The sequence below is a fragment of the Scyliorhinus canicula genome, chromosome 2, assembly GCF_902713615.1.
Source record: "Scyliorhinus canicula chromosome 2, sScyCan1.1, whole genome shotgun sequence".
Classification (NCBI taxonomy): Eukaryota; Metazoa; Chordata; class Chondrichthyes; order Carcharhiniformes; family Scyliorhinidae; genus Scyliorhinus; species Scyliorhinus canicula.
In genome coordinates this window covers 31,036,065-31,062,585 of record NC_052147.1, presented here as the reverse complement: position 1 = coordinate 31,062,585, position 26,521 = coordinate 31,036,065, and the positions used below count along the sequence as shown (strand labels likewise).

At 49.6% G+C, this 26,521-nt stretch overlaps 1 protein-coding gene across 1 annotated transcript; it reads right to left on the bottom strand.

Moving 5' to 3' along the window:
• Positions 1–1,906: 1,906 nt before the first annotated feature.
• Positions 1,907–25,332, bottom strand: gphb5 (glycoprotein hormone subunit beta 5). The gene is made up of 3 exons (XM_038786870.1): positions 25,319–25,332; positions 4,398–4,602; positions 1,907–2,196 (listed from the first exon to the last, which is right to left on the bottom strand). Exons 1-3 carry the CDS (start codon positions 25,330–25,332, stop codon positions 2,008–2,010), a joined length of 408 nt encoding a protein of 135 aa, XP_038642798.1. The 3' UTR covers positions 1,907–2,007.
• Positions 25,333–26,521: the final 1,189 nt, after the last annotated feature.

Sequence of the window (26,521 nt, the reverse complement as noted above, 5' to 3'; positions counted from 1 at the left end):
GGGCAGCACAGTGGCCTAGTGGTTAGCACAGCCGCCTCACGGCGCTGAGGTCCCAGGTTCGATCCCGGCTCTGGGTCACTATCCGTGTGGAGTTTGCACAACTGATACGGCTTCTAAAGATTGAAATGTAGCATTCTAACCAGAAACAAATATTGCACTTCAATCCTAGTCATTGGAAAATGCATGCATTTGCACATCCTGACCAGTAGGTGATGCTGGTGCACACATGTACAGATACCTCGAGCAGAATATCTCAGGATGGCCCCGGGCTCTAGTTATTTCTCAGAAAGACACTTATCCTCTCAATATAATTTCCTCTTCCTATTTCAACATTAGTGACCATAGAATTTGAATAATGCCAGCCGAGCTTCCATCCAGACCTGGCAGTAGTGACCCTGGCTTCAATGAAAAATGGTGGCAGAGTCTGACACACCTAACTCTTTCTCTCAGCTTTTGCTTTCTTATTCATGCTCCATCCCAGTTTCTCTTCTCTCCACCCCTCACTTTTCCCCATTCCAGCCCACTTCACCATCCATCTTCCTCGCTTGCCTCCCTCTTCTCCTCCTGCCCCAACTTTATCCCTATTCTCTCTCTCTTTTCTTCTTCAAACTTTCTTTCCATGCTCTGAACCTATTTGATTTGAATATAGTACTTGGTCTTGGTTGAATGAGCGAGTGCGATTAAACGAGGTGGCTCATTGAGAGAAATCTAAATGTAGTTCTGATGAATGTACTCTATTTTTCTCTCCCTAGATTATTTTAAAATTTGTTTATGGGATGTAGGTGTCGCTGGGTCGGCCAGCATTTATTGTCCATCCCTAGTTGCCCTTCAGAAGATGGTGGTGAGTTGCCTTCTTGAACCGCTGCAGTCCTTGAGGTGTAGGTACACCCACTGTGCTGATAGGAAGGGTGTTTCAGGATGTTGCCCCAGTGACAGTGAAGGAACAGCAATATATTTCCAAGTCAGGGTGGTGAGTGACTTGGAGGGGAACCTCCAGCTGGTGGCTTTTCCAAGTACCTGCTTATCCTTCCAGATGGTAGTGGTTGTGGGTTTGTGAGGTGTAGCCTACGAAAGCTTGGTGAGTTACTGCAGTGCATCTTATAGATGGTACACACGGCTGCCACTGTTCGTCAGTGGTGGAAGGGTTCAAATGTTTGTGGAAGGGGGAGCAATCAAGCGGGCTGCTTTGCCCTGGATGGTGTCGAGCTTCTTTTTTTTCATAAATTTAGAATACGCCATTATGTTTTTTTCCAATTAAGGGGCAAATTAGCGTGGCCAACCCACCTACCCTGCACATCTTTGGGTTGTGGGGATGAACCCACGCAGACATGGGGAGAATGTGTAAACTCCACACAGACAGTGACCCAGGGCCGGGATTCAAACCCGGGTCCTCAGCGCCATAGGCAGCAATGCTAACAACTGTGGTGTTGAGCTTCTTGAGCATTGTTAGAGCTGCAATCATCCAGGCAAGTGGAGAGTATTCCATTCCACTCCTGACTTGTCCCTCATAGATGGTGGACAGGCTTTGGGGGGTCAGGAGGTGAGTTAGTCTCCATAGGATTGCTAGCCTTTGACCTGCCCTGGTAGCCACAGTATTAACGTGACTATTCCAGTTCAGTTACTGACCAACCGTAATCCCCATGATGTTTTCTCAACTGCATATTTTCAGCATTTTCTATCTTTTATCTAAGTGTAGATGTAATTGGGTAACTGGCCTGTTTCTGTGTTTTCTCTTTCTACTGTGTTCATTACAAAATGCTAAAAATAATGGATACTTTTCAAAATAGATCTTTGCAATTTTTTTGAACTGGTGCCCATATAATTTTCAAATATTTTTCTTTTGCTTCCAATAAAACAATCTTACATCTTCCCATGGGAAAAAGTATCACTATGTAAGGTTAATTAAGGATATATATGATTTCAGCTTTTAATAAATCAGAATACTTCAAACAAATGGCTATTTTCTGTGAAGTTTGCTTTTGAGCTGCGAGTAAAGGTGGCGGAGTGTTATAGAGTCTCACACTCTGTAGTTGCAGTTGAGCAGACGCCACAGTCACATCGAACTGCCACAGGGTAGGTGTAGTATGGATCAGTCCCCGGCCGACAATTGGGTAGTTTCACTGTGATGAACCTGGTTTCGTTATAGGTACAGACTCGATGGTGGCCGTCGATATACGGAGGGTCGAGAACCGGTTTCTGTGAGCAAAAGCATAGAACAGCACTTACAAAATAATTCTGGGGACAAGGAGGAGGAACAATGTACTGTCCGGATGCACTTATTCAAAACAAAGGCAAACTAACATTAAAACCCCTTCTCCCTGAAGCTGTTTGGTCTGCTTTTTGTTGCTAAGGTCAACAAATCCATCTATAAGGGGTGAAAAATTCATTGATATACTCGGAATATTGCTAATACCAGCTGGGTTATAACTCATTTCCCCAATTCATACACATGCCAGTGCTGTTGGTGATGATTAGTAAACTGAAAAAGATACCTGCAGAATTTAGTCATGATGGTTTTAAGTATGGGTATTGTTACGGAGGAGAAAGTGATTTTTATTGCAATGAGAAAGATTACAAGCAAGAAAGGAAAACAGATTGTGATTTTTCACTCACAGCTATCACTTGGGAATTGAAAGTCATCAAAGAAAGCCAGTGAAGTAGATGATGTGCCTGGAGAAACAAACCATTCCACGCCTGGAGGGAGGTGGATTTAGTGATTTGGTGAGAGGCAGATACTAAATGCCCTTTTCTTGTTCCCCATAATCTCATGTTCTAATGTGAGCTGCAGTCATTTCATGCATTTTACATGTGGTGGAAATCAGCTGTACATAAGAAGGTGATAAATGGAAGCCGGCGGCTACACCTCCCCTCACAATTGTGTCTTGTTCATTGAAGTCACAGCTAAGCTTCTGTATCAAGTCCACTTCCCTGTCCCATCGTTACATCCCAAGGTTTGCTGAATGCCTACAAATTAATCTTGAGTCATCAATATGCTGAGTGACTGAGCCTCCAAAATCCTGTATGATAGAGAATTCCAAAGATTCACAACCCTCTGAATGAAGAAACGTCTCCTTATTGCAATCCTTTTTTTTAAAGTAAGAAGTCATACAACACCAGGTTAAAGTACAACATGTTTGCTTCAAACACTAGCTTTCGGAGCACTGCTCCTTCCTCAGGTGAATTCAGTGCTGAATTCTTACTCTGCTCACCCCAGTCCAACGCCAGCATCTCCACATCATGGCTTTTCTTTAAAATTTAGAGTACCCGTTTTTTTCCAATTTAGCATGGCCAATCCACCTAGCCTGCACATCTTTGGGTTGTGGAAGCGAAGCCCGCACAAACACGGGGAGAATGTGCAAACTCCAAACGGACAGTGACCCTGAGCCGGGATCGAACCTGGGACCTCGGCGCCGTGAGGCAGCAGGGCTAACCCACTGTGCCACCGTGCTGCCCATCTCATCACAATCCTAATAGATGAGCTATGAGCTGCCGGTTGTAAATTTTCTAGCCAGCGTAAATAGCAGCATCGACCCTGTGAAGCCCTGTAAGAATGTTACACACTTCAAAGAGATCACCTCTCATTTGTCTAAACTCAGAGAACATATTCAACTCGATCTCTCCCAGGCTTGACAAGCTTCTTGTCCTGGTGAACTTCTGCTCTACCCTCTCTGAGGCAAGTGTCTCCATCGTTAGAAGAGGAAGCCCAAACTGTACACAATGCACAGGTGAAGCCTCACCAAAATCCTCAACAACTGCAATAAGACTTCCTTATTCTTGTACTCCAACACCCTAGTAATGAAGGTAACATATTATTTGCCTTCTTCATTGCTCGCTGTGCTTGCATGTTAACTTTCTGCACATCATGTACAAGATCACCCCAATTCCTCTGAAAACCGAGTCCCTCGCTACTTTAAAAACATTTTTTTAAAGCGGCGTTTTATGAGGTTGCTTTCATAATCACCGTCAATAAAAATAAAGTTATGACTTTGTTCAGATTGAAATAATAGTGCTGGTTATTATTTATATCATGTATTGCATATTAAAGTAAAGTTTGTGAAATGTTAGAGCAGCTGCTGGCAGCTGTAATAACATCACAAATGATCGATTGTTGAAAACCTCTCATTTCAAGCATTATTGCAGTGTTTATAAAATAATACCTCTCACGTCTATTTTCACAGGATCTGCCATGACGTAAATTTACATCAGTGGTGCCAAACATGTTAAATATTGTGTTAATATTGTATTCATTTTTTTTAAAACCTATTTCTAGTTTTTAGAAAATGCAATGGCGCATCAAGGACATTGTGGAGAAGAGTTCACATCTTTATTCAGTTTTACATTTGTCTCCAGCTGAGTAAAACAAATTGGGTTTATGAGCAAAATGTTCCCTGGCTCACCTCCCAGGTCTCACATCGTCCCCAGCAGGCATCTGTGCTGATTCGTAACCCTTTACAGCCAGGTTTCTTGGCCAGGAATGTAAACTCTCTTACAGCACAACCGATGAAGGTCCGCAAGCTGATGTTGGAGGCTGGAAGGATATTCACATAAACAACCAGCAGCTGAAGAATGAGGCTCCCCCAGATTATGTGGTGAAGATTCAGTCTAAAAGAAATCAAACATTTTTGTCTGTTAATACTAATGAGGTTAAAATCGATAAAATACAAATGATAGCTTACGACCAAAATGGCACCAATCTAGGCCGCGATTCTCCGCAACCACAATGGGTGGGAGAATAGCGGGAGGTCCGCTCCCGCACCTCCCGCTATTCTCCCACCCCCCCCAAAATGGCGTGTCCGATTTTCTGACATGCCGCTCGGAGAAACGCGGGCTGCCGATTTTCACGGCGGCCTGCGATTCTCCGACCCGGATGGGCCAAGCGGCCTGCCGTTTCTGACCTTTTCACGACGGCGGCAACCACACCTGGTCACTGCCGTCATGAACATGGCCGCCAGGTAAGTGTGGGGCCTAGGGGGGGGGCGGATCGGGGATCGAGCACCACGACCGTGCTCAATCGGTGCCCACCGATCGTCGGGCCGGCGTCTCAAGGGGACGCACTCTTTCCCCTCCGCCGCCCCGCAAGATCAAGCCACCACGTCTTGCGGGGCGGCTGAGGGGAAAGACGGCAACCGCGCATGCGCGGGTTTGAGCTGTCCAAGCCGCACATGCGCGGCTGATGTCATTAGGCTCCGCCGCGGCGTCATTCTTGGCGCGCCAGGCCTTGAAGCCAGGGACAAGGCCCGGCCGCCGAGTTTCCCGGTACGGCCCTCCTATCCCCCTGGGGAGGGGAGAATAGGGGGCCGGGAGAGGCTTCTGATGCCGTCGTGAACCTCTCTGGATTTCACAACGGCGTCGGGCCTTGCGGAGAATTCCGTCCCTAGTCTCTCATGTGATTCTCAGTCTAAGAGAGAGAGACAGGAACAAGGAAATAAACAATATTGCAAAGATGCACTCTCAGAGACTTCATTCGTGAACAAAGGGCGGGATGTTTCAGCCACACCCGCCCGGTGACCGGAAATTCCCGTCCAAGGTCAACGGACTTTAACGTGGTCCCCGTCCCGTTCATGGTGACCTTGTGGCAGGCATGGCCGAAAAATCCAGCCCAAAAAGGAATTTATTTAGTGATCTTCAAGAGTAGCAGAATATTTGCAGCTAGTTCTAAAATACCTCTGCCTAGGGGACATCCTCCCCACTGGGGCGATTCTCCACTCTGAGTCCTGATTGGTCACCCAGGGCAGGTGACCCTTGTTCTGCTGTGTTGCCCTTAAAGGGACAATCACCACAATATTATTATGATTATTGGAAAAAAACATGTAAGTGGACTTGGTGATCTTAATTATTGCTTTATAATGTACTGCAGATATGTCACTTGTGCTCCTCTGGTAACCTTAAGGGACAACTGAGATTGGTCCTCAAATGATTACCATACAAATTGTAGACCTAGGGTGGAGTGTAATTTTTACCTTGAAAATTGGCCCTGTGTACATTTTGAGTCCATGCCCCATGGCCTCATTGTGTATTTCTAATTGATTCAATATATGGATAAACGCCAGCCTGCCACATTCTGTACTTAAAGCTAAACTGCTAATATGAATTTGATTACAAGAAATAAATTCATACATAAGCGAAATCAATACAGTGCGAGTAAGTTAAATTTGCCCATTCCTAACTTAATAAGTAACAGAAAAGCCTCGAAATTTCTTTATGCTCAACTTCAGGCACAAGTGACAAGCTGTCACACCGAAATCAATATGTAAGGTGATCATGTGCAATAGACCATCTTGCACCATCTGGTTATGACTGAAGAAGATGGGCAGCATGGTAGCGCAGTGGGTTTGCCCTGCTGCCTCACGGCGCCGAGGTCCCAGGTTCGATCCGGCTCTGGGTCACTGTCCGTGTGGAGTTTGCACATTCTCCCCGTGTTTGCGTGGATTTCGCCCCCACAACCCAAAGATGTGCAGGGTAGGTGGATTGACCATGCTAAATTGCCCCTTAATTGGAAAAAATTAATTGGCTACTCTAAATTTATTTTAAAAAAGACTGAAGAAGATAACCAAGTAGCTGGCAGAGACATTGGCACAGGATCGACGGTGGATCCAGAGGGGGTGAGGGGAGGAGATCAACAGCCAGGTGGGCAGTGACTTGAGCAGTTCACAGGTTTAACGGCACACCTGCCCCTCCTCCGACCTTCAGGTCAGTAACTGGCATCATTCCTTCCAGGCAGTGTGCGAGTGTAAGCTGGGAGATGGGAGACGAATGTGACTCTCACATGTGCAGTGTAAAGTGAGCTGGTTGTCACATGCAGAAAGGGAGCACATATGATGGAACATTGAGAACAGCATGGAAGTAAATACCTGTTTTCGTAAAAGTATTATTAAAAACATATATTTCATATTGTAAGTATTACGTAATATTAGAATTTAGATTGGGGAGGCTGTGGTTATTAATCTGCTAGAAAAGGGTCCTTCAACCTTCAAACAGTTTGAGATCCATTGTGCTTTTTGCCTGAGTAAACTGTCCACAACTTGCAAACTTCAGCCAATCAGTAACCAATTCCATAGAGGGCCCTGATGTTTGCACATTGTACACACAATGGACCTAATGCCAATTTCTAGATGTCCTGGGCAATTACAGGGCACCCAATCTATGTGTCATGGCTTTGCCTGAATACTGTGCACTTGTGACCTCTTCATCACCTGCTTATCCAATGACTGGAGCACAAGATTTAGGCTGATATCTTAGTGTGGTATCTTTCGAAATGTTGGATTAGAAATAAAACACCAATTCTGCCATACATGAGGGCTGCAGTTCACAGTGTTCCTGTCCCTCTCACGTTCCAGTGGCTAAGACATAAAATTAGTCTACACACTTCATCTGCGTAATTCCAATGCTTTTATTTTCACCTGCAGTTCTGGTCTTTTCTCAATGCTGCCGGTGAGCTCGACACCTGGTAGGAGATGTTGATTGCATTGTTTGTGTGGTGGTATGGATATGGGCACTGCCATTGGTGCAGAGCACTGGCTTCCCATTGACTCTGGCTGGTCATGTGCCTCTCGTCCGATTGGTTGGGACTAGTCATGTGACTGCTCTCCAATTGGTCGAGAGGCAAGTAGGCCCCACCTCTGAGGCAGGGTATAAGTACCCAGAGTTCCCGGCGGTCGGCCATTCTCTGTAGTTGACCACCGGGCTAACAACTAGCAGATTAAAGCCACAGTTCAGATCCTAATTGTGTCTTGAGTCGAATTGATGGTACATCAATTTAATCTGCTAGAATTTTGGAATGGAGCTTCGCATCAAGCCTGACTGCCTCCGTACCAGCCCGCATGCTACAAAGGCGATTATGATGCGGCCATGGAGATTCTCAAAGGACACTTTCTCCAGCCGGTCAACAAAGTATACGCACGGCATCTCCTGACGACCAGACAACAGTTCCCTGGTGAGTCCCTCGACGAGTTTTATCAGGCCCTCGCGCATGTCTCCAAGTTTCGGCGATGGAGCACATAGAACTTCTAATCAGAGACGCTTACGTTGCTGGCATGCAGTCTCCTTCTATCCGCCAACGATTGCTAGAGAAGAGCACCCTCAGCCTAGCTGAGGCACGGACTCTTGCAACTTCCCTGGAGGTTGCTGACCTGAACGCCCGCGCATACGCCCCAGGCCGCGTAGCAACCCCCTGGACTTCATGGCACGCGCCACCCCCATCCTCCGTGGACCCCGACCCCCCCCCCAAAGCCTGCGCCGTGGGTTGCTCCGACAAACTAGCGGGGCCCCGTTGCTATTTCTGTGGCCTCTCAAAGCACCCCCGCCCGCGCTGCCCGACCCGCTCCGCTCTGTGTAAGAGCTGCAGGAAGAAGGGCCATTACGCGGTGGTCTGCCAGACCAAGTCGGTCGCTGCTGTCCCACGCAACGACCGCGGATCGCCCCCCACCAGGGCCCCATGCTGCGCACCAACCTCTCCGGCCCGCCTCTCGGCTCCCGCAGCGGTCCCACGGTCCTCCCGACTCGCACCCCCAGCTGCCCCGACCGGCTCGCGGATGCCGCTGACACTGCCCCCAGCCGCCATGAGGCTCCCACGGGTGCCGCCATCTTGGACCCCGGATGCCATGTGCGGGCTATGGGCGCCGCCATCTTGGGGCCCCGGCTCCACGTACGGGTCCTGGGCGCCGCCATCTTGGGCCAACTCGGAAGGCCCTGCAAGCGACTACTCGGCCACTGAAGAGGATCTGGAACTCTCACCACAACTGGCTTCCATCAGACTCGACCAGTCGCAACACGCTTGCTCGCCAAGACTACAACGACGGTGCAGCTCAACGGACACAAAACAAGGTGCCTGCTGGACTCCAGGAGCACGGAAAGTTTCGTCCACCCCGACACGGTAAGACGCTGCGCGCTCCCCATCCACCCAGTTAAACATAAAATTAAATTAGCCTCAGGTTCGCATTCCGTCCAAATCACCGGGTGCTGCACAGCGAACCTCACAATCCAGGGGAGGGTTTTCAAAAATTTCAAACTCCTCATTCTCCCCGTCTATGCGCTCCGGCACTCTTGGGCCTGGACTTCCAGTGCAACCTGCAGAGCTTGACTTTTCAATTCGGCAGCCCTATTCCTCCTCTTACTCTTTGCAGCCTCGCGTCCCTCAAAGTGGACCCCCCTTCCTTGTTTGCTAATCTCACCCCAGATTGTAAACTTGTCGCCACTCGGAGCAGACGATACAGTGCCCAGGACCGGACCTTCATCGAGTCCGAAGTCCAGAGGCTCCTTAAGGAAGGGGTCATCGAGGGCAGCAACAGTCCCTGGCGAGCCCAAGTGCTGGTAGTTCGGACTGGGGAGAAAAACCAGATGGTCATCGATTACAGTCAGACCATCAACAGGTTTACGCAGCTGGACGCGTATCCTCTCCCCCGTATTTCCGACCTGGTTAACAGGATCGCGAAGTACAAAGTCTTCTCCACGGTGGACCTTAAGTCCGCCTACCACCAGCTCCCTATTCGCGCGAGTGACCGCAAGTACACCGCGTTCGAGGCAGATGGACGCCTCTACCACTTCCTCAGGGTTCCATTCGGTGTCACAAATGGAGTCTCGGTCTTCCAACGGGAGATGGACCGAATGGTCGACAAGCACGGTTTACAGGCCACCTTCCCGTATCTCGATAACGTCACCATCTGCGGCCACGACCAGTAGGACCACGACATCAACCTCCAAAAATTCCTTTGAACCGCAAAACTCCTTAATTTAACTTACAATAAGGATAAGTGCGTGTTTAGCTCCGACCGTCTAGCCATCCTTGGCTACGTAGTGCGTAACGGAGTGATAAGCCCCGATCCCGAACGCATGCGCCCCCTGATGGAACTTCCCCTCCCCAACTCCCTCAAATCCCTCAAACGCTGCCTGGGCCTCTTCTCCTATTACGCCCAGTGGGTCTCGCTGTTGTGGTGATTTCGGAGACATGGGTAGAGCAGGGACAGGAATGGTTGTTGCAGGTTCCAGGATTTAGATGTTTCTGTAAGAACAGAGAAGATGGTGAAAGAGGGGGGGGTGTGGCATTGTTAATCAAGGAAAGTATTACGGCGGTAGAAAGGACGTTTGAGGACTCGTCTACTGAGGTAGTATGGGCCGAGGTTAGGAACAGGAGAGGAAAGGTCACCCTGTTGGGAGTTGGCTATAGACCTCCAAATAGTTCCAGAGATGTAGAGGAAAGGATTGCAAAGATGATTCTCGACAGGAGCGAGAGTAACGGGGTAGTTGTTATGGGGGATTTTAACTTTCTAAATATTGACTGGAAATACTATAGTTCGAGTACTATAGATGGGTCAGTTTTTGTGCAGTGTGTGCAGGAGGGTTTTCTGACACAGTATGTAGACAGGCCAACAAGGGGCGAGGCCACATTGGATTTGGGTAATGAACCCGGCCAGGTGTTAGATTTAGATGTAGGTGAGCACTTTGGGGATAGTGATCATATTTCGGTTATGTTTACTTTAGCGATGGGCAGGGATAGGTATATACCGCAAGGCAAGAATTATAGCTGGGGGAAAGGCAATTATGATGCTATTTGGCAAGATTTAGGATGTATAGGATGGAGAAGGAAACTGCAGGGGATGGGTACAATCGAAATGTGGAGCTTTTTCAAGGAACAGCTACTGCGTGTCCTTGATAAGTATGTACCTGTCAGGCAGGGAGGAAGTTGTCGAGCAAGGGAACCGTGGTTTACTAAGGAAGTTGAAGCACTTGTCAAGAGGAAGAAGAAGGCTTATGTTAGGATGAGACATGAAGGCTCAGTTAGGGCACTTGAGAGTTACAAGTTAGCCAGGAAGGACCTAAAGGGAGAGTTAAGAAGAGCGAGGAGAGGACACGAAAAGTCATTGGCGGATAGGATCAAGGAAAACCCTAAGGCTTTCTATAGGTATATCAGGAACAAAAGAATGACTAGAGTAAGATTAGGGCCAATCAAGGATAGTAGTGGAAAGTTGTGTGTGGAATCAGAAGAGATAGGGGAAGCGTTAAAAGGATATTTTTCGTCAGTGTTTACACTGGAGAAAGACAATGTTGTCGAGGAGAACACTCAGGTTCAGTCGACCAGGCTAGATGGAATTGAGGTTCAAAAGGAGGAGGTGTTAGCAATTTTGGAAAATGTCAAAATTGATAAGTCCCCTGGGCCAGATGGGATTTATCCTAGGATTCTCTGGGAAGCCAGGGAGGAGATTGCAGAGCCTTTGTCCTTGATCTTTATGTTGTCTTTGTCAACAGGAATAGTGCCGGAAGACTGGAGGATAGCAAATGTTGTCCCCTTGTTCAAGAAGGGGAGTAGAGACAACCCTGGTAATTATAGACCTGTGAGCCTTATTTCGGTTGTGGGTAAAATGTTGGAAAAGGTTATAAGAGAAAGGGTTTATAATCATCTTGAAAAGAACAAGTTGATTAGCGATAGTCAACACGGTTTTGTGAAGGGTAGGTCATGCCTCACAAACCTTATTGAGTTTTTTGAGAAGGTGACCAAACAGGTGGATGAGGGTAAAGCGGTTGATGTGGTGTATATGGATTTCAGTAAGGCGTTTGATAAGGTTCCCCACGATAGGCTATTGCAGAAAATAAAGAAGTATGGGATTGAAGGTGATTTAGCGGTTTGGATAGGTAATTGGCTAGCTGAAAGAAGACATAGGGTGGTGGTTGATGGCAAATGTTCATCCTGGAGTTCAGTTACTAGTGGTGTACTGCAAGGATCTGTTTTGGGGCCACTGCTGTTTGTCATTTTTATAAATGACCTGGAAGAGGGTGTAAAAGGATGTGTTAGTAAGTTTGCAGATGACACGAAGGTCGGTGGAGTTGTGGATAGTGCTGAAGGATGTTATAGGATACAGAGAGACATAGATAAGCTGCAGAGCTTGGCTGAGAGGTGGCAGATGGAGCTTAATGCGGAAAAGTGTGAGGTGGTTCACTTTGGAAGGAGTAACAGGAATGCAGAGTACTAATGGCAAGATTCTTGGTAGTGTAGATGACAGAGAGATCTCGGCATCCAGGTACATAAATCCCTGAAAGTTGCCACCCAGGTTAATAGGGCTGTTAAGAAGGCATATGGTGTGCTAACCTTTATCAGTAGGGGGATTGAGTTTCGGAGCCACAAGGTCATGCTGCAGCTGTACATAACTCTGGTGCGGCCGCTCCTGGAGTACTGCGTGCAATTCTGGTCACCACATTATAGGAAGGATGTGGAAACTTTGGAAAGGGTTCAGAGGAGATTTACTAGGATGTTGCCTGGTATGGAGGGAAGGTCTTACGAGGAAAGGCTCAGGGACTTGAGGTTGTTTTCGTTAGAGAGGAGAAGGCTGAGAGGTGACTTAATAGAGACATATAAGATAGTCAGAGGGTTAGATAGGGTGGACAGTGAGAGTCTTTTTCCTCGGATGGGGATGACCAACACAAGGGGACACAGCTTTAAATTGAGGGGTGGTAGATATAGGACAGATGTCAGAGGCAGTTTCTTTACTCAGAGAGTAGTAGGGGTGTGGAACGCCCTGCCTGTAACAGTAGTAGACTCGCCAACTTTAAGGGCATTTAAGTGGTCACTGGATAGACATATGGATGAAAATGGAATAGTGTAGGTCAGATAGGCTTCAGATGGTTTCACAGGTAGTTGTACGTGGTTGTACATGGACAACTCGATCCGCCACCGCAAGATCTTGTCGTTCTTGATCTTGCCCCTCTGTGCATTGTCGAACATAAAAGCTACTGACCGTTGGTCTGTGAGGAGAGTAAACCTCCTGCCGGCCAGATAGTGCCTCCAGTATCGCACATCTTCGATTATGGCCTGTGCCTCCTTTTCCACCGAGGAATGGCGGATTTCGGAAGCGTGGAGGGTTCGTGAAAAGAAGGGCCCGTACTGCGCTGTAATGTTCTATGTTCTATGTTCTACGCCAAAAAAGCCTGCCCCATCATCCAGTCCACCTCCTTTCCCCTGTCGATGGAGGCCCGCCAGGCCTTTAGCCGCATCAAAGCGGATATTGCAAAGGCCACGATGCGTGCTATCGACGAGTCCCTCCCCTTCCAGGTCGAGAGTGACGCGTCTGATGTAGCTCTGGCAGCCACCCTGAACCAAGCGGGCAGACCCGTGGCCTTCTTTTCACGAACCCTCTTTTATGTTCGACAATACACAGAGGGGCAAGATCAAGAACGACAAGATCTTGCGGTGGCGGATCGAGTTGTCCACGTACAACTACGATATCTTGTATCGTCCTGGGAAGCTCAATGAGACTTCCGATGCCCTATCCCGCGGTACCTGCGCCAGCGCACAGATTGAGTGCCTCCGCTCCCTCCACACGGACCTCTGCCATCCAGGGGTCACCCGTTTCTACCATTTTATTAAGACTGCCCTACTCCGTCGAGGAAGTCAGGAACGTCACTAGGGACTGCCACGTCTGTGCCGAGTGCAAACCGCACTTGTACCGCCCCGAATGAGCGCATCTGATCAAGGCATCCCGCCCCTTTGAATGTCTCAGTATAGACTTCAAGGGTCCCCTCCCCTCCAACAACCGTAACACTTATTTCTTGAGTGTTATCGATGAATACTCTCAATTCCCTTTCACAATTCCCTGTTCTGACATGACCACAACAACCGTCATAAAGGCCCTCCTATCACTTCCGGTTGCGGTGAAGCGGAGCTAAGCCGCACGTTCGGCAGCTCCCGCTATTAAAGGACTTTCGGGCCTGTTTTAGGGCCCTAAATGGCGCTGTTTCGACGATTCCCGGCGGGGGATTGTGTTTGGAGGAACATTCCCCGAAATATATGGTGCGTACCCGGAGTGGGGCAAAGGAAAAGGCTGCAGCAGCTCCCCAGAAAAAGCGGGGGAAGGAGGACAAAATGGCGGCCGGCGGAGCACCCGAGGACTGGTGGAAGTGGGCGCAGGAGCAGCAAGCTGCTCTTCTGCGCTGTTTTGCGGAGCTGAAGGCTGAGTTGCTGGACTCCCTGAATGCGACTACCAACAAGCTGCTTGAGACCCAGACAGCCCAGGGGGCGGCCATTGAGGAGTTGCAGCGGCAGGCCGCTGAGCGGGAGGAGGAGGCCGTGGTCCTCGTGGGGAAGGTGGAGTTGCACGAGGCACTTCACAAAAAGTGGCAAGACCGCTTGGAGGAGCTGGACTTTCGCACGAGGCGAAAAAATTTGAGGATTCTGGGCCTGGCGGAGGGGCTGGAGGGATCGGATCTTCCGTCCTATATGGCCACGATGCTGAACTCGTTGATGGGAGCGGGATCCTTTCATTTGCCCCGGACCTTGAGGGAGCGCACAGAGTGATGGCCAGGAGGCCCAAGACGAATGAACCCCCGCGGGCGGTTCTGGTGTGGTTCCATCGATTCAGTGACCGGGAGTGTGTGCTGCGCTGGGCCAAGAAAGAGAGGAGCAGCAAGTGGGAGAATTCGGTAGTGCGAATCTACCAGGACTGGAGTGTGGAGGTGGCTAAGCGGCGGGCCGGGTTTAACCGGACGAAGGCGGTGCTGCATGCCAAGCAGGTCAGGTTTGGAATGCTGCAGCCTGCGCACCTGTGGGTGACATACAAGGACCGGCACCATTACTTCGAGTCTGGGAGGCTCTGAAAGGTTGAGGTTGAGTAGACTGGGACTGTACTCGTTGGAATTTAGAAGGATGAGGGGGGATCTTATAGAAACATTTAAAATTATGAAGGGAATAGATAGGATAGATGCGGGCAGGTTGTTTCCACTGGCGGGTGACAGCAGAACTAGGGGACATAGCCTCAAAATAAGGGGAAGTAGATTTAGGACTGAGTTTAGGAGGAACTTCTTCACCCAAAGGGTTGTGAATCTATGGAATTCCTTGCTCAGTGAAGCAGTTGAGGCTCCTTCATTACATGTTTTTAAGGTAAAGATAGATAGTTTTTTGAAGAATAAAGGGATTAAGGGTTATGGTGTTCGGGCCGGAAAGTGGAGCTGAGTCCACAAAAGATCAGCCATGATCTAATTGAATGGCGGAGCAGGCTCGAGGGGCCAGATGGCCTACTCCTGCTCCTAGTTCTTATGTTCTTATGGGGGAAGACTTTAACACGGTGCTAGATCCCCCACTGGACCGGTCCAGTTCAAGGACGGGTAGGAGGCCGGCGGCGGCCAAGCTGCTGAAGGGGTTTATGGACCAGATGGGAGGGGTGGATCCCGGGAGGTTTGGGAGGCCGAGGGCGCGGGAGAATTCCTTTTTCTCTCATGTCCATAGGGTTTATTCCCGAATATATTTTTTCGTCCTGAGCAGGGGATTGATCCCGAAGGTGCAGGATGCAGAGTATTCGGCCATAGCAATTTCAGACCATGCTCCGCACTGGGTCGATCTGGAGATGGGGGAGGCGCGGGACCAGTGCCCGCTCTGGCGCCTGGATGTGGGGATGCTGGCTGATGAGGAGGTGTGTAGGAGGGTCCGGGAAAGTATTGAGGGGTATCTTGAGACCAACGACACGGGGGAGGTCCGGGTGGGGATGGTCTGGGAGGCTCTGAAAGCAGTGATCCGGGGGGAGCTGAGCTCCATCCGGGCCCATGGGGAAAGGAGGGAGAGGGCGAGACTGGTGGGGGAGCTCCTGGATGTGAATAGGAGGTACGCGGAGGCCCCGGAGGAGGGGTTGCTGGGGGAACGGCGTAGTTTGCAGGCCAAGTTCGACTTGCTGACCACCAGAAAGGCGGAGACACAGTGGAGGAGGGCACAAGGCGTGGTATATGAGTATGGGGAGAAGGCGAGCAGGATGTTGGCGCAACAGCTCCGCAGGTGAGATGCGGCCAGGGAAATTGGTGGAGTGACGGATAAGGGTGGGAATGTGGTGCAGAAGGGGGCAGAGGTGAACGGGGTCTTTAGGGACTTTTACGAGGAACTGTACCGGTCGGAGCCACCGGTAGGGGGGGGGGGGGGGGGGGGGGTTGGAGAGCTTCATGAACAGGCTACGCTTCCCAAAGGTGCAGGAGGAGCTGGTGGAGGGGCTGGGGGCGCCGATAGAGTTGGAGGAGCTAGTTAGGGGGATTGGTCAAATGCAGTCAGGTAAGGCGCCGGGGTCGGATGGGTTCCCGGTGGAATTTTATAAAACGTATGCGGATCTGGTGGGCCCCCTGTTGGTGCGAGCCTTCAATGAGGCATGGGAGGGGGGGACTTTGCCCCCGGCGATGTCGCGGGCACTGATCTCTCTGATCCTGAAGCGGGATAAGGACCCCTTGCAGTGTGGATCATACAGGCCAATCTCGCTCCTCAATGTTGACGCTCAGTTGCTGGCGAAGATCCAGGCCACCAGGATGGAGGACTGTATGCCAGGGGTGATACACGAGGATCAGACAGGATTTGTCAAGGGAAGACAGCTTAACACGAATGTGCGGAGATTGTTAAATGTTATTATGATGCCGGCGGTGGAGGGGGAGGCGGAGATAGTGGTGGCGCTGGATGCAGAGAAGGCGTTTGATAGAGTTGAGTGGGGGTACCTGTGGGAGGTGCTGGAGCGGTTCGGATTTGGGGAGGGGTTCATCAAATGGGTGAGGTTGCTCTACGAGGCCCCGATGGCGAGTGTAGTTACCAATGGAAGGAGATCAGAGTACTTCAGGCTCTACCGTGGGACCAGGCAGGGGTGCCCCCTGTCCCCCTTGCTTTTTGCACTGGCGATAGAACCTCTGGCTTTGGCGCTGAGGGAGTCGGGAGGTGGAGGGGCCTGGTGCAGGGTGGGGAGGAACATAGGGTATCGCTGTATGCGGACGACCTGTTGTTGTACGTGGCGGACCCAGAAGGGGGAATGCCGGGGGTGATGGAGCTGTTGACTGAGTTTTGGGAGCTTCTCGGGCTATAAGTTGAATCTGGGCAAGAGCGAGGTATTTGTAGTGCACCTGGGTGATCAGGAGGAGGGTATTGGGAGGCTCCCATTTAAGAGGGCAGTGAAGAGTTTCAGATACCTGGGGGTGCAGGTGGCCAGGAGTTGGGGGACTCTCCATAAGCTTAATTTTACCAGGCTTGTGGAGCAGATGGAGGAGGAATTCAAAAGGTGGGACATGGTGCCGCTGTCGCTGGCGGGTAGAGTGCAGTCCGTCAAAATGACGGTTCTCCCAAGGTTCTTGTTCCTTTTTCAGTGTTTGTCCATCTTTATCCCTAGGGCCTTTGTTAGGAGGGTGACTAGCAGCATCATGAGCTTTGTTTGGGCGCATGGGACCCCGAGGGTGAAGAGGGTCTTCCTGGAGCGGGGTAGAGATGGTGGGGGGCTGGCATTACCAAATCTCTCGGGGTATTATTGGGCGGCCAATGTGTCGATGGTGCGCAAGTGGATAATGGAGGGGGAGGGGGCAGCATGGAAACGGATGGAGAGGGCGTCCTGTGGAGGCACAAGCCTGGGGGCCCTGGTAACAGCGCCGTGGCCGCTCCCTCCTACGAGGTATACCACGAGTCCGGTGGTGGCGGCTACCCTCAAGATTTGGGGGCAGTGGAGGCGACATAGGGGGGAAGTGGGGGGCTTGATGGAGGCTCCGTTAAGGGGGAATCATCGGTTCGTCCCGGGGAACATTGATGGGGGGTTCCAGGGTTGGCACAGAGCGGGCATCAGACAGCTGAGGGACCTGTTCATTGATGGGAGGTTTGCGAGCCTGGGGGAGTTGGAGGAGAAATTTGGGCCCCCCCCCCCCCGGGAAACATGTTCAGGTATCTGCAGGTAAAGGCATTTGCTAGGCGGCAGGTGGAGGGATTCCCTTTGCTTCCTGCGAGGGGGGTGAGTGACAGGGTGCTTTCGGGGGTCTGGGCCGGGGATGGGAAGATATCTGATATCTACAAGGTAATGCAGGAGGTGGAGGAGGCGTCAGGAGAGGAGCTAAAAGCTAAGTGGGAGGGGGAACTGGGCTAACAGATCGAAGATGGGACATGGGCTGATGCCCTGGAGAGGGTTAACTCTTCCTCCTCATCTGCGCGGCTTAGCCTCATCCAATTCAAGGTGCTGCACCGGGCCCACATGTCCGGGTCTAGGATGAGTAGGTTCTTTGGGGGCGAAGAAAGGTGTGTCAGGTGTTCGGGGAGTCCAGCAAACCATGCCCATATGTTCTGGGCATGCCCGGCACTGGAGAAATTCTGGAAGGGGGTGGCGGAGACGGTGTCGAGGGTGGTGGGATCCAGGGTCAAGCCAGGCTGGGGACTCGCGATTTTTGGGATTGGGGTGGAGCCGGGAGTGCAGGAGGCGAAAGAGGCCGGTGTGCTGGCCTTTGCGTCCCTAGTAGCCCGGCGGAGGATCTTGCTACAGTGGAAGGATGCGAGACCCCCAAGCGTGGAGACCTGGATCAATGACATGGCGGGATTTATCAGGCTGGAGAAGGTCAAATTTGCCCTGAGGGGGTCGGTACAAGGGTTCTTTAGGCGGTGGCAACCTTTCTTCGACTTTCTGGCTCAGCGATAGGGTACTGGGTCAGCAGCAGCAGCAACCCGGGGGGGGGGGGGGGGGGGGGGGGGTTGACTATGTTTATTTAATTTTAATTTATTTTTAAGTTCTCTTGTTTACTGGGTTTGGGGGGGGGGTGGGGGGGGGGGGTGAGATACATGCGTTGATACGGTCTTGGGGGTGTTACAGTTATTATGGTGTTTTATTGTTGCTTTTCATTGTTTGTTGTTATATTTTCTGTAAAAAGTTTCAATAAAAATTATTTATATAAAAAAAAATAAAAGCCCTCCTATCCATCTTCTCCCTGTTTGGTTACCCTGCGTATATCCACAGCGACCGGGGGTCCTCCTTTATGAGTGACGAACTGCGTCAGTTCCTGCTCAGCAGGGGCATCGCCTCCAGCAGGACGACCAGTTATAACCCCCGGGGTAACGGTCAGGTCGAGAGGGAGAATGGCACCATTTGGAAGACCATCCTGCTGGCCCTACGGTCCAGAGATCTCCCTATTCCCCGTTGGCAAGAAGTCATTCCCGACGCCCTGCATTCAATCCGGCCTCTCCTCTGTTCCACCACTAATCAAACACCTCATGGACGTCTTCTTGTTTTCCCCAGGAAGTCGTCCTCAGGATCTGACCTGGCTGGCCACCCCCGGGGCCATCTTGCTCCGGAAGCATGTGCGGGTGCACAAGTCCGACCCGTTGGTTGAGCGAGTCCAGTTACTCCACGCCAACCGGCAATATGCTTACGTGGAGTATCCCGACGGTCGGCAGGATACGGTCTCGCTTCGGGACCTGGCACCCGCCGGCGTGCGGCCTTCTTCCCCTGCACCAGCACCTCCCCCCCAACCCCAATTCCCCCCAGTGCCCCCCTTGCCCCCACGACCCAGCGCACATGCCCCCTCTTCCCCAATTACAGCGTCTCCACCACCGGCCCGGGGTACGAAGACACATCTACGACCGACGCTCCCGGCGGCAAGGACGACCATCGGCCCGACGTCACCGGTTCCACTGCGACAATCCTCCAGAACACCACGGGCACCCGACAGGCTGATCGTGTCCATCTGTTGCGGCCATGGGACTTTTATTACATTTTTGTGTTATTCTGTTGTTATTAGTAGTAGTAGTATTGTTTTGCCACGAGCCAGTGGGCAGCTCACCCCTATCGATTTTCGCTGCTCATACCACCAGTCCTCAGACCCCCCCCCCTCTCCCACTTACCCCCCCCTTCTTTCTCCACAAGGGGTGAATGTGGTGGTATGGATATGAGCACTGCCATTGGTGCAGGGCACTGGCTTCCCATTGGCTCTGGCTGGTCATGTGCCTCTTGTCCGATTGGTTGGGACTAGTCCTTTGACTGCTCTCCAATTGGTCGAGAGGCAAGTAGGCCCTGCCTCCGAGGCGGGGTATAAGTACCCGGAGTTCCCGGCGGTCGGCCATTCTCTGTAGTCGACCACCGGGCTAACAACTAGCAGATTAAAGCCACAGTTCAGATCCTAAATGTGTCTTGAGTCGAATTGATGGTACATCAGTTTGCAGATCACGTGATAAGGGCAGCTAGCTATTTTTTTAAAGGCATGGTGCCCCTTAAAGTCAAGGGGAAAATAAGATTGCTGTAATGGAAATTATTGTAAAGTGAAGACCAGGGAATACACAGAGATCCAGACTGACAGGTGTGATGATGGAGTGGTGCAGGTGGGCAGGAGGAAAGATGTCATGATCCCGCAGTAGGCCAGGAGACTCTAAGGAGCAGGAGCAAGTGGCCAGGAATCTGGACCTGGGAATGGGCCAGCCATGCAAGAAGAGGTTGAATGGCCTCACCGAGGTGGTCAATGACAGGAAATGCATTTTCACATGTAACTCCCACTCACCGGACCACTGACTCTCATACTGCTCAATGCACCTCACCCCATCTGTCCTTTCTGGCACTCAAACTCATGCCTAACAACCAAATAGCTCACCTTGCCCTCACACACCAACTAATGCCACCATTCTCATAACCACCTCACTTTCTACACATGCCCCCAGTTAGTAAGCTATGACAGGCATGTCATCCGAACACAGTGCAACACAATTACTGACATTGTGCCCCATCTCCCCCAGAAAATGGTGGAAGGGAGTAGTGCCAGCTGGGGACGGGGACTCCAGCATCTCCTGAACCGTACAGAGAGGTTGGTTCTCTGCATCATGATGCTGGCTGCGACATGGCCTGTGGCATTCAACATTACTCAGAACATTGATGATGATGGCATCTTCCTGCTTTATGCCCTTTCTCAACACCCAGCTCTCCCTCATTCTGTTGGTGGCATAATGAGCAAGCTGCTGGTGTCACCATGGATCTCCTGCTTTCCACCTCAATCCCTTTTCCCTCACTCCAACTTGACACCCCAGACAGCAATGCGCTTTCACCCGCCCAGCCACAGGAGCCCAAGAAAGCGGAGGAGAGAGAGCAGCAGCTGAACAGCAGTGAAGAAACACTGCCATTCACACTGAACCCCACAGCCACCAGCTCAGGTGTGGGGCTGCACATATAGAGTGGGGAATATAGAGATCCGATCTGCATGTGGTGTCTCACTGGGAGAAAGTGGGTGGCAAGCATGCCAGGATAATGGGGTGATTTGTTTGCCAATTCAATGGAGGGCGAAGTGGCAAATGCTGTTGCAGAGGACTCAGATGAATACCTCAAAGGGGCACTTTGCAGGACAGCACTAAATGGGCATGCACACCAAGACACTCAGTCTATTGCCTGGTTCTTTTATTTTTAAATTTAGAGTACCCAATTATTTTTTTCCCAGTAAGGGGCAATTTAGCGTGGCTAATCCACCTACCCTGCACATCTTTTTGGGCCGCGGGGGTAAAACCCACGCAGACACAGGGAGAATGTTCAATCTCCACACAGACAGTGACCAGGAGCCGAGATCGAACCCGGTTCCTCAACGCCGTAGGCAGCATGCTAATCACTGCACCACCGTGCCGCCCTGTCTATTGGCTGGCTCACCAGGCAGCATCCTGTCACTGTGATGAAGCATAGAGGAGCCTGACTCCAAGCTGGTAAAGGACATCATGGGGAGCCTGCTTTCTCCGCAGCCTCTGTTCCATCTCCATGTTGCAAATCCCGAGGCATCACCACTATTTCTCCCATCCCTGGGCAATCACTTTCTCCAATCAAGAAAGTTCCATAAACTTAACTTATCCCTGGTCAGGATGCCTGGCCCTTTCAGAATGCTACTGCTTCATGCTTCAGTAGCAAAAAGAGGAGAGCAGATTATTATTTGAATGGGTGCAAAGTGAAAGAGGTGGATACGCAGCGAGACCTTGGTGTCCTGGTGCATCAGTTACTGAAAGTAAGGGCGCAACAGGCAGCAAAGAAGAGAAGTGGTAGTTGGCCTTCATAGCAAGAGGATTTGTGTATAGGAATAGAGATGTTTTACTGCAGGGCATCCACACGCTGGATTCTCTGTTTTTGGGACTATGTCCCCCACGCCGTCGTAAAAACTGTGGACTTTTATGCCAGAGAAACTGACATGAAAGGGCCACATATTCCCAGCCCTGGAAGGGGCTAGCAGGAGCCTGGGTAAATCTAGCAGCTTTTGCTGCAGATTCGGGCCCCCGCACTGCCAGGTCGGAGACTGCGCATGCCCACAGCGGCGGCCTCCAGCGGCCACGCCGTGCTCCATGGTGGACTCGGACAGCGGGACTGGACCCTAAAAAATAGACCCCCCCCCCCCCCCCCCCCGATCGGCCGGGCACCTTGACCCTGACTGAGTCCGCTGCCGCCGCGCTGGTATCCCAACCAACAGGACCATGTTAGATCCACACCGGCGGGACATCGGCCGGTCGCGGGCATAAAATGGCAGGGCGGGCCTCCAGCAAGGCCGCAGGTAAGTGATGTGCCGCTTTTCGGGACCCGGAGAATCGGGGAACTGGCGCCGGTCCCGATTTTGTGCCCCGAAATGGATTCTCCACCTCGATTTTGGCGTCGGGGTGTGGAGAATCCAACCCGTGGAGAATTGTGTGCAGTTTTGGTGAGCATATCGGTGGAAGGATGTTCTCACTATGGAGGGAGTGCAGCAAAGGATTCCAGGGATGGCGGGACTGTCATATTAGGAGACTCAAGTCAGTTAGGATTATAGTCACTGGAGTTTAGAAGTGTGAGAGGGGATCTCATAGAAACTTACAAAATTCTAACAGGATTATACAGGGTAGATGCAAAAAGAATGTTCCCGATGGTGGGAAGTCCAGAACCAGGGATCATAGTTTGAGGAGAAGGAATAAAACTTTAAGGACTGAGGTGAGGAGAAACCTCTTCACCCAGAGAGTGGTGAATCTGTGGAATTCGCTACCACTGAAAGTAGTTGAGGCTAAAACGTTATCTAATTTCAAGAAATAATTAGATATAACTCTTGGGGCTAAAAGGATCAAGGGATATGGAGGAAAGACGGGATCAGGGTATTGAACTTGATGATCAGCCATGATCAGCATGAATGGCAGAGCAGGCTTGAAGGCCCGATTAGCCTCCTCCTGCTTCTATTTTCAATGTTTAATTTTCAATTTCTGGACAATACAGGCATTGTCAAAATCTGTGTAAAAATAATTTTGGTATCTTGGCATCACATCAAATTTTTGCACTGTCTGAAATTAAAATATCACCATTTCCAAGACAGATACATCTGTCACTACCCATATCAAAGATGGATGTTGCCCATGACACTGCCTGTTGGAGTGGGTGCTCCGCAAATTAATTGAACGGATGCTGTCTATTGAATGAAGCATTAAACCAACCCCTCTCAGGTGGATGTGAAGACACTATCAAAGAAGAGCGGAGGAGTTCTCCACAGTGCCCTGGCTATTTATCCCTTATCTAACATCACTAAAATGGATTATCTGGTCATCGTTGCATTTGTGGGTGCTTGCTGTGAACAGAATGGCTGTTGTGTATCCTACATTAGGGGCAGCACGGTAGCATTGTGGAAAGCACAATTGCTTCACAGCTCCAGGGTCCCAGGTTCAATTCCGGCTTGGGTCACTGTCTGTGCGGAGTCTGCACATCCTCTCCGTGTGTGCGTGGGTTTCCTCCGGGTGCTCCAGTTTCCTCCCACAGTCCAAAGATGTGCAGGTTAGGTGGATTGGCCATGATGAATTGCCCTTAGTGTCCAAAATTGCCCTTAGTGTTGGGTGGGGTTACTGGGTTATGGGGATAGGGTGGAGGTGTTGACCTTGGGTATGGTGCTCTTTCCAAGAGCCGGTGCAGACTCGATGGGCCGAATGGCCTCCTTCTGCACTGTAAATTCTATAATTACAACAGTGACTACATTTCAAAAATATTTCATTTTTAAGCACTTTGAAACATTCTGAGGTGACAAACTGGGCTATGTAAGCGCAAACCATGCTTATTTTTTTATGTGGGCAAGTTGTTTGTCTGAGATGAGCATCACAAACAAGCTGGATGTGATGCTTATTCCCATCTGTGCATTTGCAGACTTGATGAGCGAGTCACTGGGTAGTGATTGGGAATAGAAACTCGGACTGATTTAAAATTTCTCTGCCCTTGAGTCGCTCCTGCCGTGGTCTGACCGGGAGAAGACACAAAAATCAAGCATCCTGCTCTTAGAATTTAGACTTCGACCGGCAGCCCACTGGCGCAGTGGTTAGCACTGCTGCCTCATGGCACCGAGGTCCCAGGTTTGATCCTGGTTCTGGGTCAGTGTCCGTGTGGAGTTTGCACATTCTCCCCGTGTTTGCGTGGGTTTCGCCCCACAACCCAAAGATGTGTAGGGTAGGTGATTTGGCCACGCTAAATTGCCCCTTAATTGGAAAAAATGAATTTGGAACTCTAAATTTATTTTTTTTAAACTTAGACTTAGAATCCCTACAGTGCAGAAGGAGGCCATTCGACCCATCAGGTCTGCACTGACCCTACCATGAGCACCCTACCTCAACACACTCCCCAACTCTAACCCACACAGCTTTGGACACTATGGGGCAATTTAGCACGGTCAATTCACCTAACCTGCACATCTTTGGACTGTGGGAGTAAACCGGAGCACACGGAGGAAACTCATGCAGACTTAGGGAGTACATGCAAACTCCACATGGTCACCCAAGGCTGGAATTGAACCCAGATTCCTGGTGCCATGAGGCAGTGGTGCTAACCACTGTGCCACTTTGCCATATGCTCTGCAGGACGCAATCCCACACCAACTAGTGGATCTGACCACAAGGTTTTTGGGCAATGTTAAAAGGTTGCTCGACAAATGCATCTGTGTGAAATGTGATTGTATACAAATGACTTGTAATTAAATATTTGTTGTAAGTTTACCCCCATTAAAGAACATCTATTTGTTGCACTCAACTTAAAAGTCTGGAGTGATTTAAGACGCTTTACAATAAAATAAACATTTGCTGGAATTATAGTTTCATCTTTAAAACCAGCAGCTAATTGTGTTTTTCAAAACATTTAAAGCAATGGTTATAATGCAATCGTGATGAGCACTTTAATTTTAGTGAACATACATTGGCTTGGCATGTTTCCTCAAGGGTGTAGTTTTGCATTTTGGTTTCACACCAGCTTACAGCATAACTGTAGCTAGTGGCTTTTGAAGCTTAAACCTTAAAAGCAAGTCAGTGGGCCCAATGAATCCTCTTTAAACAGCTTATAATAATACAACAAAGTAGCTCTTTCGCAACATTAAAGTTGGTGAATGTTAAGCAAAGTTCTGTGTGCACATATACAGGCGTCTTCCCTTCAACTATTGCACGAGCACCCAATGCTATTCATTTGTGCTGTTCCAAAATGGTAACCTTAGCACACCAATACCAAATGTAAAACTGCATTATTGGGCATCACTTGGTCACTGTAAAAGTTTTTAAAAAAACATGAGCACCAAAGGTTAAGTAATGTTTATTTAACTTTGCAAAATCAAAATATCCCAAACTAGGGAGAGTGTCACTTACCTGTAACTCAACATCTTTTGATCTTTATCCTGCTTTTCCTTTTCTTCGAAGAGTTGAGATTCTTCAAGTTATTTCTCAGTCTTCGCGATACACAAAAGCTTCACCTTTTACACTCACTCATACAAACACTGGCGATCCTTTATCTACAGATTGATCAACATTATCGGCACCCCGACGCTATGTCTCTCGCTGCGGGTTCTGAAGCTCTCGCAGTTTTGAAATATATGGAGAAAGCAACTGTCAATCAGTCTCAGCGACCTACAGTTCCTCCCTCCAACCTGTCACAGATATCACCCTCCTCAGATCAACAGTTACCTGACCTGCCATGTTACAGCCAAAGACAAAATTGAGACGGCAGGGGCTCAGTAAAGATAACGAGCATTAGGTTCCTTCTTACTGTGGGCTCAGTATTTTTGGAAGTATAGTTTTGGAGCAAATAGAGCAGGTATCAAGTACTGTAATAAAATGTGAAACATAACTCAAAAGTTGTGTTCGTATAATGCAAGGTTTGTAATCCATAGTAGTTAGTAGCCCTAAGCTACTAATGGTTTTGTCAGGTTGCTACATTTTAAATGTCAGAGGGACTGGAGCTTACCCGTTTTACCAAATTAAGCTCAATATAACTGTGAATGTCTGCCCTGATCTCAACAATGGCTAAAGTTGATGCAATCTGTAACTCTCTTTGTCATGTGATGATTAATAATGGCTTAAAGCCGCAGTCAGAGAGAGCAAAGGAAAGGGTTGAATGGGCTTATTTAAGTTAGGCAACTGCCGTTTTAGTGGGATTCCAAATCCATGTTTGTTTCTTTAACGACATTATCAGATAATTTTTTTCAAAACAAAAAAGATGAGATTTGCTGTCAATGTTTATTTTCTTTGGTAATAAGAAACTGAGCCAGCAGGGGAACATCTTTAAAATCTTGAGTGGCATTAACAGGATAGATGCACACAAGGTAAGCATAGGCGTTCAAGAATTCAAATACCAATCAGCTGAAAAAGGTAATGATTGAGATAAACATTTCCTGCTCACAACATAAAGGATATGTGAAACAGGGTTCAAAGCTTTTCCATAGCCACTCTTGTGGGCTCTCACATACTTGACTTGCCGCTCTCCCTATATATAGACTGCCTGACATGTTTACAGGGCTTAGATCTTCTCATAAAAAGAGCGACTAAACTCTGCAGCTGACAGCAACATTGACA